Source organism: Protopterus annectens, chromosome 3.part1, assembly GCF_019279795.1.
Source record: "Protopterus annectens isolate FY-2018-M chromosome 3.part1, PAN1.0, whole genome shotgun sequence".
NCBI classification, from domain to species: domain Eukaryota; kingdom Metazoa; phylum Chordata; order Ceratodontiformes; family Protopteridae; genus Protopterus; species Protopterus annectens.
The window spans coordinates 1,629,316,727-1,629,332,774 of record NC_056732.1 but is presented as its reverse complement, the minus strand read 5'-3'; the positions used below and the strand labels follow the sequence as shown (position 1 = coordinate 1,629,332,774).

Below are 16,048 nucleotides of genomic sequence, written 5' to 3'. Positions count from 1 at the left end.
TCCTCAATAACTCAGGCATGTTTTCCATTTCTGTATGTGTTTCTTTTTCATTAATTATAAGTTTGTGGGCTTCGTCTAGTGCATCTTTTTCTATATTTTTATTTTGTACTTTCTCAGCCCCATCCTTTCATCATTCGCCAACCACCCTTTCTTGCATAAAAACTTGCTGTTCCCCGTCATATTCCTCACTTTGTTTGTCTTCATTAATTCGTGGACAGTCAAACCAAAAATCCTTCTCACTTCCACAATCCTACAGTATGGTTTACAGTTTTTTCTAGAATGTCTGAACTTGCCACATAGCCCACACCTTATTGTAGTACAATCCTGGATTAAATGTGATTCATCCCCACAAAAAATGCTTTTAACTTCCCCATAACTTAATATCCCCTTCTTCCCCACTTATTGCTATCACATGGATATGCTATAACTTGTTTTCTGTTTTTAAAGTTAAATAAACGTCCCATTCCCCAGTCCATGTTTTTCTGTCACGCGCATCCTGACATAAGCTTAGAAAAAATAGTTTATTCTCTTCTCAGTTCTTTTGAATTGCAGCAACAGTCTTCTTTTTAAATGTACATTAAAATTTTGATAAATGTAGTCCTCTAAGGAGATGTATTACTTCTCTTTTCACATTCACTAAAATTTTTTTCTGTTAATGCAAATGTCTCAAAAGTTATTTCGCACCAACTTTCAGTTCCTGTATGTTTTAATGCCCTAATGTCAGACAAACTGAATCCTAAGGGCATAACAACATTGTCTAAAACACAGTACCTGTTTATTTGCTGTTCACGCTTTTCCACTTGCACAACAGGCCTTTTCCTGCACCTCCCAACAGCTCCAGTCTGTCCCCCCACATCCTTTTCTTTCTGCATTATTTTACTGGAAACTGCTACTGTTGCATTAGGTCTTTGGAAACACTGCAGTCAGTCTTTCTCTGTTTACCACTCTCTGTTCCATCTTCCCAAAGTGTCCTTAAATTCAGTTACTCCACTGGCCAGACATGACCCCCTCTGTACCCATCATCATCATTTACAGTATCCTTCAGTCTTTCTGTCATCTCCTCAATGCCAAATATTTTCTCTATTACCACACTCCACTGTATGGTCTCCATTTCTTCTGGTCCTGCTTCTTCCATCATTTATTTATTTATTTTGTAAAACAGAGTCATCCAGACCCCTGATGTCATAACATTCATCTCCAAAATATCTTTTTCCTTCTGAGTTACAGTTTTTTTTTCTCCTTCTGCAGCTTATCTCCACTCACAGCCTCCATCTTAGACTCTGTGATCACTGGTAAGAGTCCTCTGGTGCCACCTAGTGATCCCCTCACAAATAGTAGGGGAAGTGCCCAGATACCCTGGCCAAATTCCGGTAGTAATAGTGTAAAGTCTACCTCTGGTCTCCCCTGAAATGAGGCCCATAGCTTAGTGGGACTAATCTGGTCAAGAAAGGATTGATAGAAAGACAGATTGATAGTTTACTGCCCTCCCTGAATTTCATCCAATAGGCAATGCTGAGCAAGTCGCCCAAAGTCTTTCTAATAACCCCATGCTGGTCTTGATGGACCTGATTTCCTGTGCTTTAGCTTTGTCTTTATGATTTGAAGCTCTTCTCTCCCGTCCTTACCCACACATCTGGTAAGCTTCACCTGAACATTCATACCCTGTGTCTAACAACATGGTTACTCCAGTTCCAGTAACAACCAGGGAACTTTTATACCCTAGCAGGGTTGTCCATATTCTCAGTTCTGCCCAGAGGCCTGACAATAGAAAAATGTACAGAAATAAATGGCAATGTTTTTCTGTGTCGGCTTCTCCCAGTGGTTTATTTCCCTTTGTAAGTCTGTTGCCAGCCATTTCAGGCTCTCCTGTTTGTTACTTATTTTACAGACAATCCAAGCCAATATCCCAGAAGTATGGTTGACCTAGTCTACCAATGAGTGCAATTTGAGCACTGTTATCCGCTCGTCCACTAATATGAAATTACTCCAAATAAGGGCTAAATATGCACATGCCTTGTGTACTAAAATGTTCTCAAGCAAAATGTAAAGAAGTGGAGCATAGTAGAGCTCGGGGAAAAAAGCTGCTCCCGCCTCATTTGTTATCAGTGGTATTCCTCTTCAGACAGATGGTTCATAAGAGATCAGGATACTTACGTGGAGAACTGTCTCATTCAATCATGTTTTCACCATAGTCAGGAAATCCAACTTGCCAGTTCATTTCTAAATGAATATCTTCAAGATTCAAAGAAATTATCTTACCACTTTACTTTTTTCTTACTGGAATCACTAAATACAGTGCTGCTTTTGGTATGTACAAATTCAGTTATATTGCTCAGTTGGAAAGACCTCAGTAAAAGTAAAGACCTTAAATTTTTCAACTGTGTTAATAAATTAGTGCAACTCTCCTTAAACTCAGTAGCCTGACAGCTGCTTCAAGATGACCTACGAATCACTTTTTGAGCTACTGAAGTCCCATTTGAATTTGACCTCCTATTTCTTTGCAAAAACAGTAGCTTTACAAACGTCCATACTAGAGACCTTAATAACAATCTAAAACGAGACTTACCTGAGCCATTTGGCACTCTCTCTAACCTCAGCCTGAGCACTGGCTTTGCTCCAGCAGAGTGAGGAACAGCAACAGTAATCCCCTTGCACAAAGTGGATCCATCAACCAACCCTGGGAACTATAGGCCCATAAGCCTTACCAGCATTATCTGCAAGGCCATGGGAAAGAATCCTAATGGACCTTATCAACAAGGACATAAGTGACCTTCAAACTCTTGACCCGACCCAGTTTGACTTTATTATGGGTAGATCATGCCTGCTGAACCTGGTGGACTTCTTTAAGAATGTCACCGAAGCCCTGGATGAAGGCAAAACAGAGCATGCCATCAATCTTGACTTAGCCAAAGCTTTTGACACACTCCCCCACTCATTTATCACTGAGAAACTCTCAAAGCTGGGGATTAACCCATACGTCACTAGATGGGTATTCAGCTTGCTCGCCGACTGAACGCATACTGTCAAAGTTGGGGATTCCACCTCTACCAGTAGACCAGTTACCAATGGCATACCACAGTGATCTGTGCTGGGACTTCTACTGTGTGGAATCTATTTCTCAGATTTCCAGGCAAAAGTAGATGGCCTATGGCTTACAAAGCTTGCTGATGATTGCAAACTGGGTGCAGTCATCAAGTCCCGAAATGATGTTAACATATTACAAAAGGGGCTAACATAAACAAATGATTGGTGCCAAAGCCATGGAGTAAAACTAAATGCAAAAAAGTGCATTGTTATCCCCTTTGGCAAAGAGGAAGCCCCTGCAAATTATAATATTGATAGCACCCCCTAAGCTCAAATCCAGTGGTGCGAGATTTGTAACACAGGTTGACAGCAATCTAAAGTTCGATCACCATGTTTCCAAAGTGGTAAGGAAAGCCTTCTACATTGCGCATCTCATAAGTAAGGGCATCGCATCCAAGACTCAGGATGTTATAACTCCTCTGAACTGACCCTCATCAGACAACTAATAGAGTACAGTGTTCCCTTTTGCATGTATCTCACCAGACACCTGCAGCAGCTGAACAGACCACAGAGGTTTCTCACCAAGAAAATTCAGGGTCTCCAAAACATGGCTTAGATGGAAAGACTGAAAGCCATGTCACTGTACTCTGTATTTACAAGTTGCTGTGAGGTGACTTGTGCATGGCCTACAGAGCAGTGTCTGACCTTACCCTAATGGAAATGCTGCATGTCCACAAATGAAATGAGACAAGAGCCACTCACTCCAGGAATCTCAACCTAGCCTGTGGTATTAACAGAACATGCTGGAGAGACAGATATATCTATCAGAGATTGCAGATGCTCTGGAATAAACTTCCCATTCACATGAAACAGAGCTCCTCAATTACCCTATTCAAGTACAACTTAGACCATTGGATGGGAGACAATAAATTCACCCCGGGGGTGGCACCCATGTACCTCATGGATGGGGGCAGTCGGTACTGATCATAGACTCACTCTGTGAATAATGCCAATCTAACCAAGGTCAGTTAGAGAACACAGGTATAACACGGCTAGGCTTGTAAAGGCCCTAGGGTCATTAGCCTAGTAAACCGCTATATAAATCTACACCAGCAAATAATCAAGACTGGAGGGATGGATTCCTAACTCAACATACTTCCAGCCTGTGGACTAAGTTACCACTTAGGGGTCAAAGTACTACTTTGACTACCCTTTAAGCCTAGTCTTAATGACTGAATGGGTAGGCACAGACTTTTACAAACATTATATACAGCCTTGTTCGATTTGATTAGTGTAAAGGGTGACAGGACCTTTTCAGCTGTGTCTGCTTAAAGGTGTATGTAGGTAGGCCTCTTGGGGTCCTTATGTTTGCTCACATAGTGTTGTTCCTATGTTCTGTTTGCTGTAGAACGGGACTTATTTTAAACATGTTCACAAACTGCAGCAAAACTAAGCAGGTTAAGTTATCTTGTAAAGAGATATTTTTATAGTAGCAATTGCAGTTTATTACCACAAAAAAGACTCAAGTTAGCCAAATAAACTGCTCTTGTTTTAGGACTGCTTTTAGAAATGGACTGTAATAGCTTTGTAGTACATGTAGTGCCATGATTACACTTCAGAATCAGGGGAAAAAAACAAACCTGTAAAATGCAAAAATGCTTCTTTAGTACAAGACCTAACTGTAATAGCACGGCCAGAGGAGTGTAACAGTTGTTTAGCTGTCAAATTGTATTTATTGGAATCCTTGTCAAAAACATGTAATAGCTGGTTATAATCGGTGACACCTTATCATAACTATTTGTAGTGCATGGAGTTTTATAACCCTCTGTAATTTTGTCAAGTCAAAAGTAGTATGAAGCTTTACCTCTCAGGCCATTTTGTTTTATTGAGTCATATCATATAGATCCCCAGATCTCGTTTGCCGCTAATCTCGCGAGAGGGTCTCTGCTGGCTGGGCGAAGTCCACCTCGGCACCGGGGAAATCTAGTGTGTGTATTCCTTGGCATAGTTTGGGGCCGTTGGAGAGGCCATCTCGCTGCCGTTCAGTATCTCTCGTCTTGAGGATGTGTCCCAGTCTTCCAAAAATTTTGTTTCGGTTCCCACCCAGTTGGCAGACGATAGCCCAGACCCCCCACATTCCTCCCTCTGACCGCCGCTCTGCCGTCCGGAGCAGTGCTGTGGAGCGGCTGGAGTTACCCCATTGGGGGGTTCCCCTCTCCTGAGGTTTCTTAGGTTTGTCTTGAACCCCCCCCAAGGAGATCGATCAGGAAGGAAGCACACATGGACTCCTCATCTTACATTCTAGGACAAGTGCTCCTCAAGGCTTTTGGGGCTCAGCCCTCCGCCTCCTGGGTGTCTCAGCCCCGGAGCTTCTGATTTGATTCCCTCTCGGGTAACTACCCTGGCAGCTAGCCCAGTCGGTTAGCTCTCAGTTGGCTATCCTTCGTCAATTTTCTAACTTCGTCCGGCTCATTTGAGGCCTTCAAGTCTTCCTTCATGACGCTCCCTGATGGGTCGCCGTAGGTGCCGTTATTCCCACTCCTTCGGCTCTACAAGGAGGCTAAGGAGGGGGGGATGTGTTTCGTGGTAAATCCAAGTTTTTCCCCAACAGCATCAATCACTCGGACAGATGGGTGCTTCGATCATTGCCGGAGGTTACATGTCATCCAACCGTCCCTCAGACCCAGATCGATCCGAAATTACTCCAGGGAAGGATGTTTGGATGTGCTCCATAGACCTCAAGGACGCTATTATCACACATCAGGCGTCCAGGAGTATCTGCGCTTCAGCCTAACATGCAAACGGGACCTTCGCTGGCTTCAGACATTACCCCTTTGCAGAGGCCATGAGGGGGTGTGGGAATGGGCGGTAGCCAACCGCTTTCTTTTGGTAGCGACCCACATTCGAAATCGATGCTCTAGCACAACCTTGGCCAACAGGGCTACTTTATGCCTTCAAAAGCTTCTCAATTGGGGTCCCATATGATGATTGCCCCCCATACTGGCCTCTCGCAGGTATGTTTTCCTTCCGTCGGACAACAGCATCAGTCCCTTCATCTTGAAGTTTGACAGCTGGCTCCCTCCTCTCCGACTTTTAGTCAGAAAGTCACATTTTACCCGGAAGTTGTTCATTTTTTATCTTCGGCACCACCCACCACTAACTAACAAATTGTCCCTCAAGTGGAAGAGGTTTGCGGCTTAGACCCTATCACTGCTCTATCCCAGGAGGTTTTGAAATTTTAACATCCCTAATTAATCATCTTCTCTCTCTACTATTTAAAAAAGTCCAACTACAATCTCTAAATTGATGAGCAGCAGACTATGCAAAACTTTCATTAAAGGTGCGGGTCTGTTAAAATCTCTGTCTTGGAAAACTGCCTTCTTAGTTGCAAACTTTGCTCAGAAGAGTTCAGAGCTTCAAGCCCTGTCCATTAAACCCACCGCATTTAGAGTTTTCCTCCAGGACTCTTAGGCCTTCTTAATCCTAATCCATCCTTTGTCCCAAAGGTTCTAATCTTTGTCTCCAACAGTCCAAATGGATTAGAGATTGCATAACTCAGGCTTATTCTCTTCTTAATAAACAACTTACAACATCTATGATCACATAACATCTTTTAGTTTATGTACTCACCATAACTCAGATGTTTTGGATCCCATCTCTCACATTCCTCTATCCCACCCACCCTCCCTGCCTGATCCAGAAGAGAGAGAGATTTTTGAGTTTTTTGAGTTTTTTATCGGGGGACTGGTAGTGGTGCATCCTGGGATATAGTAGGCGAGATGGATCCCAAACATCTGAAGTTATGGTGAGTACATAACTAAAAGTTTTTAGCATAAGCTTAGATTCTGACATTGGCATGTTAGTCCTTATTTGTCTTTTAAGCTTGAATCTGGTTTAACTGAGCAAGATCCAGCTCGGTTGTTTTGACTCTGGTACTTGATGCCTTGCATTGTCAGAGAATGGAATACATGATAATTGACTATAGTTTTCAAGGATTGAATTTAAACTGTTGTGAGTGAGGAACCCTGTACTCTTGAGCTGAACAACTCGTTTTTGCTTTATTCGTGAGTACCTTATGCTTGTACTGTGTCAAGACTTGCCTTATACTGTGCTTCGGGGCTACATTATTTATTCATGATTGAGGAACTTTTTATTTTTGAGCTGAATAGCTCCTGTGTGCTTCATCTGTGATTATTACGCTGGCACAGTATTAACAATTGTTTCACACTGTGCTTCCTGGTTTCATTTATTGTTCGTTTTTGGAGAGGCTGAAAGGTGTTGCACAACATAGTTTTGCACTTATTTGTCTAATCTCTGGCTGAACAGCCGTTAACTCTACTTCCTTGTTGGAACAATTTTTCTTTAACAAGTACTCCAGATTTGCCTGACCATGTAGTAAACTGTGACCCACATTTGGGAATTTGGTTGCGCCGTAAAGTGCAGTTGCACTTGCTCCTGGTTCTTTGAAGATCTGAACAGGTTGGCGGTTTTCCCGTTGGTTTGTATCATCGATTTACCTTACCACGGAGTAAGCTGTGACCCACACTGCGTATTTGGTTATGCAGGTTGCTCCTGGTTCCTAGAAGATCTAAACTGTTTGGTTGCTAGCTTATTATCACAGTATCTGGACATTTTTTTTTTTTATTTTTCAGACTTTTGCAACAAATGGTATATCTAATGTTTTTTTCTGCATGCTTAAATGCTGTCAGTGGAGATGTGAAATCTTCAGGTGCAGGACATTGAAGGAAGCTGCCCAAGGGAAGTTGCAGCTGAACTGAAAAAGACCTGCTGGTCTCATCCATCTACATCTAAATAAACCTTCAGTTTATTTCAGGCAAAGGTTTCTGAAAAGTTACACTTCTAAGAACTGATGTGAGAACTGTGTTTTTAATGTACTGGTTTTCAACTTTTGTGCGTGAGGGACTTTTTATCGGGGTATTGTTTGCCTGGGGTAAGTTGGTTTACGAAGCTTTGGGTCCAGTCTGACTCGTTGTATATCCTGACGGGTGCAGGCCTAATGGTCGTTTTTGTGAGCAGTTTGTGTAATTTTTTATCATTATTTTGGGGTCAGTGACTTGTGATTATTGCAGTGGAGTTTTAGAGTTTTTCACTCTAGTGGAATTGACATATTTGATTACATGCTTTTGTATTTTTGCTTGACAGTTTTTGCTATTTTATATTTAATGTATAACTTGGTACTGGATCTGCTGTAGTTTTTTTCCTGTGAATTGTTAGGATAGATTGCTTAGGGCACAGTTCTGTTCATGTTGTATAAGTTAGTAATCGAAGTGTATCTGAATAGACTATAGAAAAAAAAAACTTCTACTGTATGCATATGCTATCTTATCTATTTTGACATTGTAACATTTATTTTATTGTATTCTGTCTGATGCTATTGTATATCTTAAAATATTTTGTTTATACTGCATATTATTAAAATTAAACCGCACCCTCACTCCATTAAACCCACCACAATCTCTTTTCCAGTAAACCACAAAACTGCATACTACCTCTCTCCTTCTACACCCATCCCCAGTCTTCCAACACAGACTCAATCACCATGTCACCAACACCACACTCCCACAACCATATCATCCCATTACTCTTGCCTTCCCTATCCATCTGTCTTTACTTTTTCTCCTTCATTACTACTTATCACCATCCACTTAACACTATGCACTGTATCAAATCCACTACCCTACCATACACCACAAACCATCCCTTCATACCTGCAAACTCACAACCAATTATCCTTTACCCTTTAATTTTTCAACTCATCCCTCCTATCCATTACACCTCACAATCCAAAAAATACCCGAGCCTCAAACACCGCTTCCTAACTATATTCTACCCTAAAACTATTACCAGCATTGCAGCCCAACTACTACTTGGAGGTGATATCCACTCCAACCCTGGCCCAACATACAACACACATACCACACCCAACCCCAGCCTCCTATTTAAGCATAAACCCACTGGTTTACTCATTCTAAACCTAAACATTTGCAGTATCATAAATAAAACAGAACAGTTACATGGAATTATCTCTGTATACAACCCAGACATTATAGTGATTACAGAAACATGGCTTAAACCCCACATTAAAGATAACTCTATAACTCCACCTGGCTTCAACATATTAAGAGTTGATAGACCTCACAGAAAAGGTGGTGGCATTGCCCTTCTTTACAAATCCAATTTAAAAGTCCAACTCCTTCAAAAAGAAACCCCAGATTTCAACACTGCCGAGACCCTATTCACCAAAATCCTACTAAACCAACACAAACAACTAAACCTACACAGCATTTATATACCACCAGGAGACAACCTTAAGACACTAGAATCTATACTCCACTGGGCTTCTCACTCCCTGTCCCAAGAAACTGTACTCCTAGGTGATGTCAACATAGACTGGAACACTATACACTCACCCATAGCCACCAACCACATAAACCTATATAATTTCATACAACTCATACACTCACCCACAAGAATTGACAAAACCACCAAACGAGAATCCACCTTAGACTGGATCCTGACTAACCAGCCCAATACTGCCTACCTATCTGGAATACTACCTGATTCCCTCAGTGACCATAACCTAACCTTTCTCCTTCTGCACAAAATAAAATCTACTAACACCCCCGCTCTCTTTCAAATTCGTTCCCAAAAAAACTTCTTCCCAGAACAATTCTCAGAAGCCCTAAAATCCTGTGACGGGGCTCCCATAAAACCTTTCCCTGGATAATGCAGTAGAATACTTTAATGTCAAATTCCTAGAGATTTTAAACCAACTAGCCCCACTGAAAACTATAAGATTGCAAAGTAACCCTGCCCCCTGGTTAAACAAAGCCACAAAAATCTTACTCAAGACTAGAGACAAAGCTTGGATAACTTGGCAAAAATACAAAACTCCCTTAACTAGGCAAAGCTTTGCTGAGCGCAGAAATAAAGCAAGAAAGCAGGTTAGGTTGCACAAGAAACATTACTATATTTCCCTACAAAGTAAACATAACAACAACCCACAGAAATTCTGGGCTGCAGTGAACAACATCCTCCAGCCTGGTAAAGCCACCACACCACCCCCAGATATCACAGGGGACTGATCCACACATAGCCTATAGTTTTAATAACTATTTTACCTTTTCAATACTGAACCTGGTAAGTGCTATATCACCCATGACCCAACATCAACCTATAAACTACCAGACTAACTCCACCCCCTTCACTTTTAACCCAGTTCCAACTACAACCATTCAAAATCTGTTAGCTAAACTCAAACCTACCACCCTAGCTGCCGACAGTCTCCCAGCTCAATATCACCAAATTGCATCCAAGGCCATCGCTTACCACGTCTCCCTACTCATTAACAGATCTATCTCCTTGCATTCCATTCCTTCATTATGGAAAACCTCATATATCATCCCTCTCCACAAGGGAGACCTATCTACTGACCTCTCCAACTACCATCCTATTGCTATCCTATCACCCCTCTCAAAAATTCTACAATAATGTATCCACCACCAAATCCTTACCCATCTGTTAACTAACAACCTTCTAACTAAAACCCAACATGGATTCAAACCTTCCCATAGCACCAACACTGCTCTAATTAACTTCTCCAATACCATAAACTTGCATAGGAACCAAGGGAAGCTGGTCTCTGCCACCTTCTTAGACCTATCCAAGGCATTTGATACAGTTTCCCATAGCAATCTCCTCACCTGCCTAGCAGAACTCAACCTCGATGACTCCACCCTAAAATGGTTTAACAGTTACCTAAACAACAGGTCACAATCTGTCAAATGGGGCAACTCCCTATCCCCCCACTCCCTGTCACATGCGGTGTCCCACAAGGTTCAATCCTTGGTCCCCTTCTCTTCAACATATTTACAAATAATCTCCACCTAGCTACCACTAAAGCCAACATCGTCCAGTATGCGGATGACACTACTCCAATCTGCTCAGCACCAAACATCCAGTTACTACAAAGTAAAGCCCAGGAATCCTTCACTGAGGTAGAGAACTGGCTAAACAACTACCAACTAATACTAAACCCAAAAAAAACACAGCTAATACTATTCCACCCAATCAATCACTCCTTCGCCACCTTTACCATCATGTCAACCAGTGGCACCCTCATCACCCCAGTAACTGAGGCCAAACTCTTAGACATCACTATTGATCAACAACTTAAATTCAACAAGCATGTATCCCAAACTATCTCTAAAGTCCATAAAAAACTTGGTTGCCTATATCGTTGCATAGTATTCCTAACTCCCGAAACTAGAACAACAATAGCCAGAACTCATCTCTTATCAGCACTACTATACACTTCTCCAGTCCTCACCAACATTAACAAAACTAACCTGAACAAACTCTCCACATGCTACGATAAAATAGCTAGGTTCGCTGCCAATAATAGATCACATTCCCACCACTGTCAATCCCTAATTAAACTGCACTGTTTAGAATTTCCAAACCTCGCACGCTACCACCAACTGATCATAGCCCACAAAATTATTTTTCATCCGGGGAAGAGCCCTGCCCTAGCTGACATACTAAACTTTCACAACCCCAAAAGGAAACTACATTCATGTAACAAAAACCTGATTGAAGTCAACCCATGCAATAGCAGTGCTGGGGAGGCTCTTTTCTCTTATGATGTTGCTAAAGTATGGAACACCCTCCCACCTGAACTCAGGCTACAAAGTCACACAAGCACCTTCAAGGGCCTTCTTAATTTACACCTCTATGCTAACCCTCTCTGCAACTGCAAAGACCCACCCTTGAAGACCCACTACTCCATATAAGTGACTCGCTGTATGCCTCCATCGCATACACTATATTCTCACCTGATATACTCACCTAATACGTACTTTTTTTGTAAATATTGCAAACGGGTTCTTCTCCTGAGTATCTTATTGTTTGAGTATCTTATTGTTTTACAAAATTGTTCTTGTACTTCTTTGTTTCTCTTACCTTGTATACCAGTTTTTTATTGTTATCTAAATCATGTATGTACTCTGTTAACTTCCTTGGAGCATTTCTCCCCAGGACTCCACTGAAAACGGACACTTTGTGTCCAGTTGGATTTATCCTGGTGAAATAATGTTAAAATAAATAAATAAATTACTATCATTTAGACACCACAAGTGAAGTCTATACGAAATTACATGCATTGTCCTCAAATTGAGAAGACCAATACATACATACAGCTTTACTTGCTTAGAAGAGAGATATATACATACAATTACACGTGTATCAGACGTAACATTTACCTTTCTCTAAGACAGTTATGTTATACACCACTGTAGCAGCTGATTGGTTCCTCATTGTACCTTTACTTATTACACAATGTAATTCTCATGTTCTCTATATTATGGGAATATCTAGCAGTTTGTGTTGCATATAATTTTCTTATAAAGTGATAATTGAGGTCTTATTGTTATTGCACTATTGTTTGGTTATCAAAAGACTTGTTAGCATTACAGTGAGTTAAGGTTTGTCTCATCAGGAGAGCTGACCTTTGAGTGGGGACAATATTTATTTTGTAAAAGGCATTCCTCATTTAATACCAGAAAACGCAGTCAGTATTACTTTCTACCAAGAACATTTCAACTCATTCACTCCAGTGGAGCTCAGGAAATTTGCACTGTATCTTCCAGTGGGTGGAGCCTAAACCTTTTGACCGAATCAAGGTATGTCTTCATTCAAACACATGCTCATATCTCTGGAACCATAGTGGTTATGAAAGAAGCATGAATGGCAAACTCTTGAGCACAAACTATTTTTATAGTGGTAGTATTCTTCAGGTTCTAGGTCTTAAACTGAATTTTATAATTCACAGTAAACAGAGTAATTGTTACATTTGTGATATTTTTGTAAACAACTTAAAATATCTCAGCAACAACTCAAGTTATACACATACTGTCAGCAGCATTTTATTCATCTAGCTGAGAGCTTTCATATGAGGCTAAGGAGTTCTGTCTGTGTTACTTGGTTGTTGAGAATAATAGAAAAGTGTGAAAATTGTATCAATATAAATTAATATCATAAAACCAACAAGTAATATCTATTCACCTGCACTAGACAGTGGTCAAATATTAATGCAGTTAAGTTCACCATTGTGTAACCTTTAAGATGAAATATTTTAAAAGCTTGTAGATAGTATGATTTTAGAATTATTGATGCAAATATGAACAAGCAATATTTGACACCTAGAGGCGTCAGTAGCAGTTAACTGCAGATGCACATGGAGGTGTCACTCGGATGTAATGAGTTAAACATCTTGAAAAATTGGTTAGTGATTGATAATGGGGAGAAGAAACTCAAAAGTAAATAATATTGCTACGGGAGTTCTTCATTAAATACTTCCCAGAATTGTACTTTCATTTTGCAAAATGCAGACCATAAAATGAAATCCAAGTTTCAGTTTTGATGCCTGTACCATCATGTGAACAAAACTCGGCCATGTGTTTAAGGGAAAATGCTAAACTATGTATTTGAAATGCTGAAAATGGAAGCCTACCTTACTGTGAGGAAAGTTCCTCATAGGAGTCTGAAAGTGACCATGTTCCTTGCATGGTTCTACATTGAAAGGGTATGTCCTACATTCTGTGTTGAGAATTGCTTAACTGATATCTGTGATAAATAATACTGAATTATATTAATTTATCAAGAGTTTTTTATAAATCTAGTGTAAAATAATACATTTTAACCATAGGAGATTGTGAGCTATGCACAGACATATATTAATTTTTGGCAGTGTGTTAGATCAAAGTTATTGACTTTGCACACTTAACATGTTGATACGATTTGCTGTTTGTCAGCCTTCATTTGCACAGGTTTGTATCATTTGCTTATTGCTATTTTTCCTGGGTAGGGTTTGCTGCAAGTGTCACTTGCACTCTTGTCTGCTATTTTATAGTAATGTAAACTGTTTTGCACTTTTCTCAGCTACTTTGTCACTATGGGACAAACTGTGTACCTTTGAATTTTTAAAGGAAAACAAACTTTTCTTAGGGCCTGTGTGATTGACAAAACTTGCATGGTAGTACAGCAAACATGTTTTATGTGTTTTTATTTTTATTAAGTGCTAAGCAGCTTTTATGGAAATCTGTTCATGCTAATTCTGACTGTATAATCAACAATGGCATTTGTTAAATGTTTTATTAGTCAAGCATTCTGTACTCTAACACAATCATTTGCACTTTTCATAGCTGAGCATAGATATTGGGAATGAAGTCAAGCAGCAAAATACGTTTTTGTCAGGAATGGTAAGTGTATTTCAGGATTTTAAGTTGCTATATAACAAAAGTTCTGTGAATGGTAAGAATTTGGGGGTTTTGGTCAACATCTTCCCTATTATGGTAACCATACCCAAGTGAGGCTACTAACACATATCGCGATGCTTTGCAGCAGTTGTCTTTCACATACTGTCTAGTCCCAGTGATGTTTTTGCATCAGGAATCTGGGTAGTGTTTAACCCTTGCACTGCTGACCACGTGTGTTGGGTATATACCCCAATGCTGACCATTTTTACCTATTTCATTACCCTGTATATACATCTCTTGAACTGGTTGACATTTTCTAATGAAATTTTCTTAGTTGAATAATCTTCTAAAATGGGGCTTTGCAAGGTTTATCCATGGTGACATCTCAACAGACATCAAAAATTTTGTCAGGCACTCCACCACAAAAACAAATAACAAAAACAAGTGTGCAGACCATCCCAAGTCACAAAAGATCTGCCAGTGGAAAGAAACATTTAATGAAGTCAGTGATAAAAGAATGGAAAAGACAAAGGGCAAGCTGTAATATGTTCTACAGCTGTGATTATTTCACATTGTAGTAGGTCAAGTGAAATAAACAAGTCGACTAATAGATGACAGCTTAGGGAAGAAATTTAACAGTGTGTGCAGTACACTGAAAGGGACACTAGCTTTTCTGAATGTCTAGTGTGAGGACCCAGCCTGAAGACATGCACAGTGCAAGTGCATACCAGGGCCTTCCTCCTTGGAGAGGCTTATATTTCCTTTAGCATCATTGGAGGAGGAGGAAGCTCAGTACAGGCATATATACTTATCTTACTTGTGACTTTTACTGTCCATGTGGTCTTAGCAATGTATCGCTGGCACTAGCATTTTGATGAACTGGAGAGAAAAACTGAAGTGAAGGAATGAATGGATACTTCGGAAGGGAATCCTGCCTGTTTCAGAACTTCTTTATGCATATACTTAGCTTCCGTCTGGAACTGTACTTGCACTCAGCCTCCTTAGAATATTTAATTCTAGTTATATTTTTCTACTTTTATGCCATGTTTATGTAATTTCCTCTCTGCTCTAATTATCTCAGAAATATTGTAATATCACTTCTACTTGTTTAAACACTGGATTACCGATTGTGTTTTTATATTGTAAACTAATTGTTTCATAGTTGTATTTTACCTGTGTATAAAATTCTACTTTTATTCTTGTACAGAGGAGCCTTTCTCCTTGGGCTTGCACTGAAAATGGTTTCTGAATGGCCCAGTGGACTTTCTCAGTAAACAAACTGCAAATAAATAAAGATGAATAAATCCCATTTGCAGAGATGAGCATAAGTTTTCCATCAATAAAAAGGAGGAGTTTGGGGGAGTTTAATGCTGCTTGTGTTGGTGGGTTAATATTATTGTACACTAGTTGGATTGATATTCACAGAAGTTGTGGTTGTACCAGCAGTAGTTTAGAAACTAAACTATCCCACCACCATTTTCTATGTGGAAGGAAATAGAAAAGTTAGTGTTAGGGAATCTTTAGTTGCAAAAGGTTTTACTTGCTCAAAAAGTCTAGAAATAAAGGCAGTCCTATCTTGTGTGTTGTTATTTATAAGGACCTGGAGAGGAGCCGTCAGGAAACTCCAGCAGTTCACTGATGCATTAAGTAGCATAGAGATCCTATGCTGGATACGACCCGGGGAACCAAAACGGGACAAGAATACCTCATTGATGGGTGAAGCAGTGGATGACAAATTGTGGGTTCCC

At 40.3% G+C, this 16,048-nt stretch overlaps 1 protein-coding gene across 2 annotated transcripts in view; it reads left to right on the top strand.

The window, feature by feature from the left end:
• The window catches only part of BET1 (Bet1 golgi vesicular membrane trafficking protein), a 122,930-nt gene that overhangs the window by 49,790 nt on the left and 57,092 nt on the right, over positions 1-16,048 (top strand). The window contains exon 3 of one of the 2 annotated variants that reach the window (XM_044067652.1): positions 14,247-14,303. The exons of the other annotated variant lie outside the window; for it this stretch is intronic. Within the exon in view, the coding sequence (XP_043923587.1) occupies positions 14,247-14,303 (57 nt within the window). The remainder of the gene's footprint in view (positions 1-14,246; positions 14,304-16,048) is intronic. 2 annotated transcript variants of the gene reach the window in all.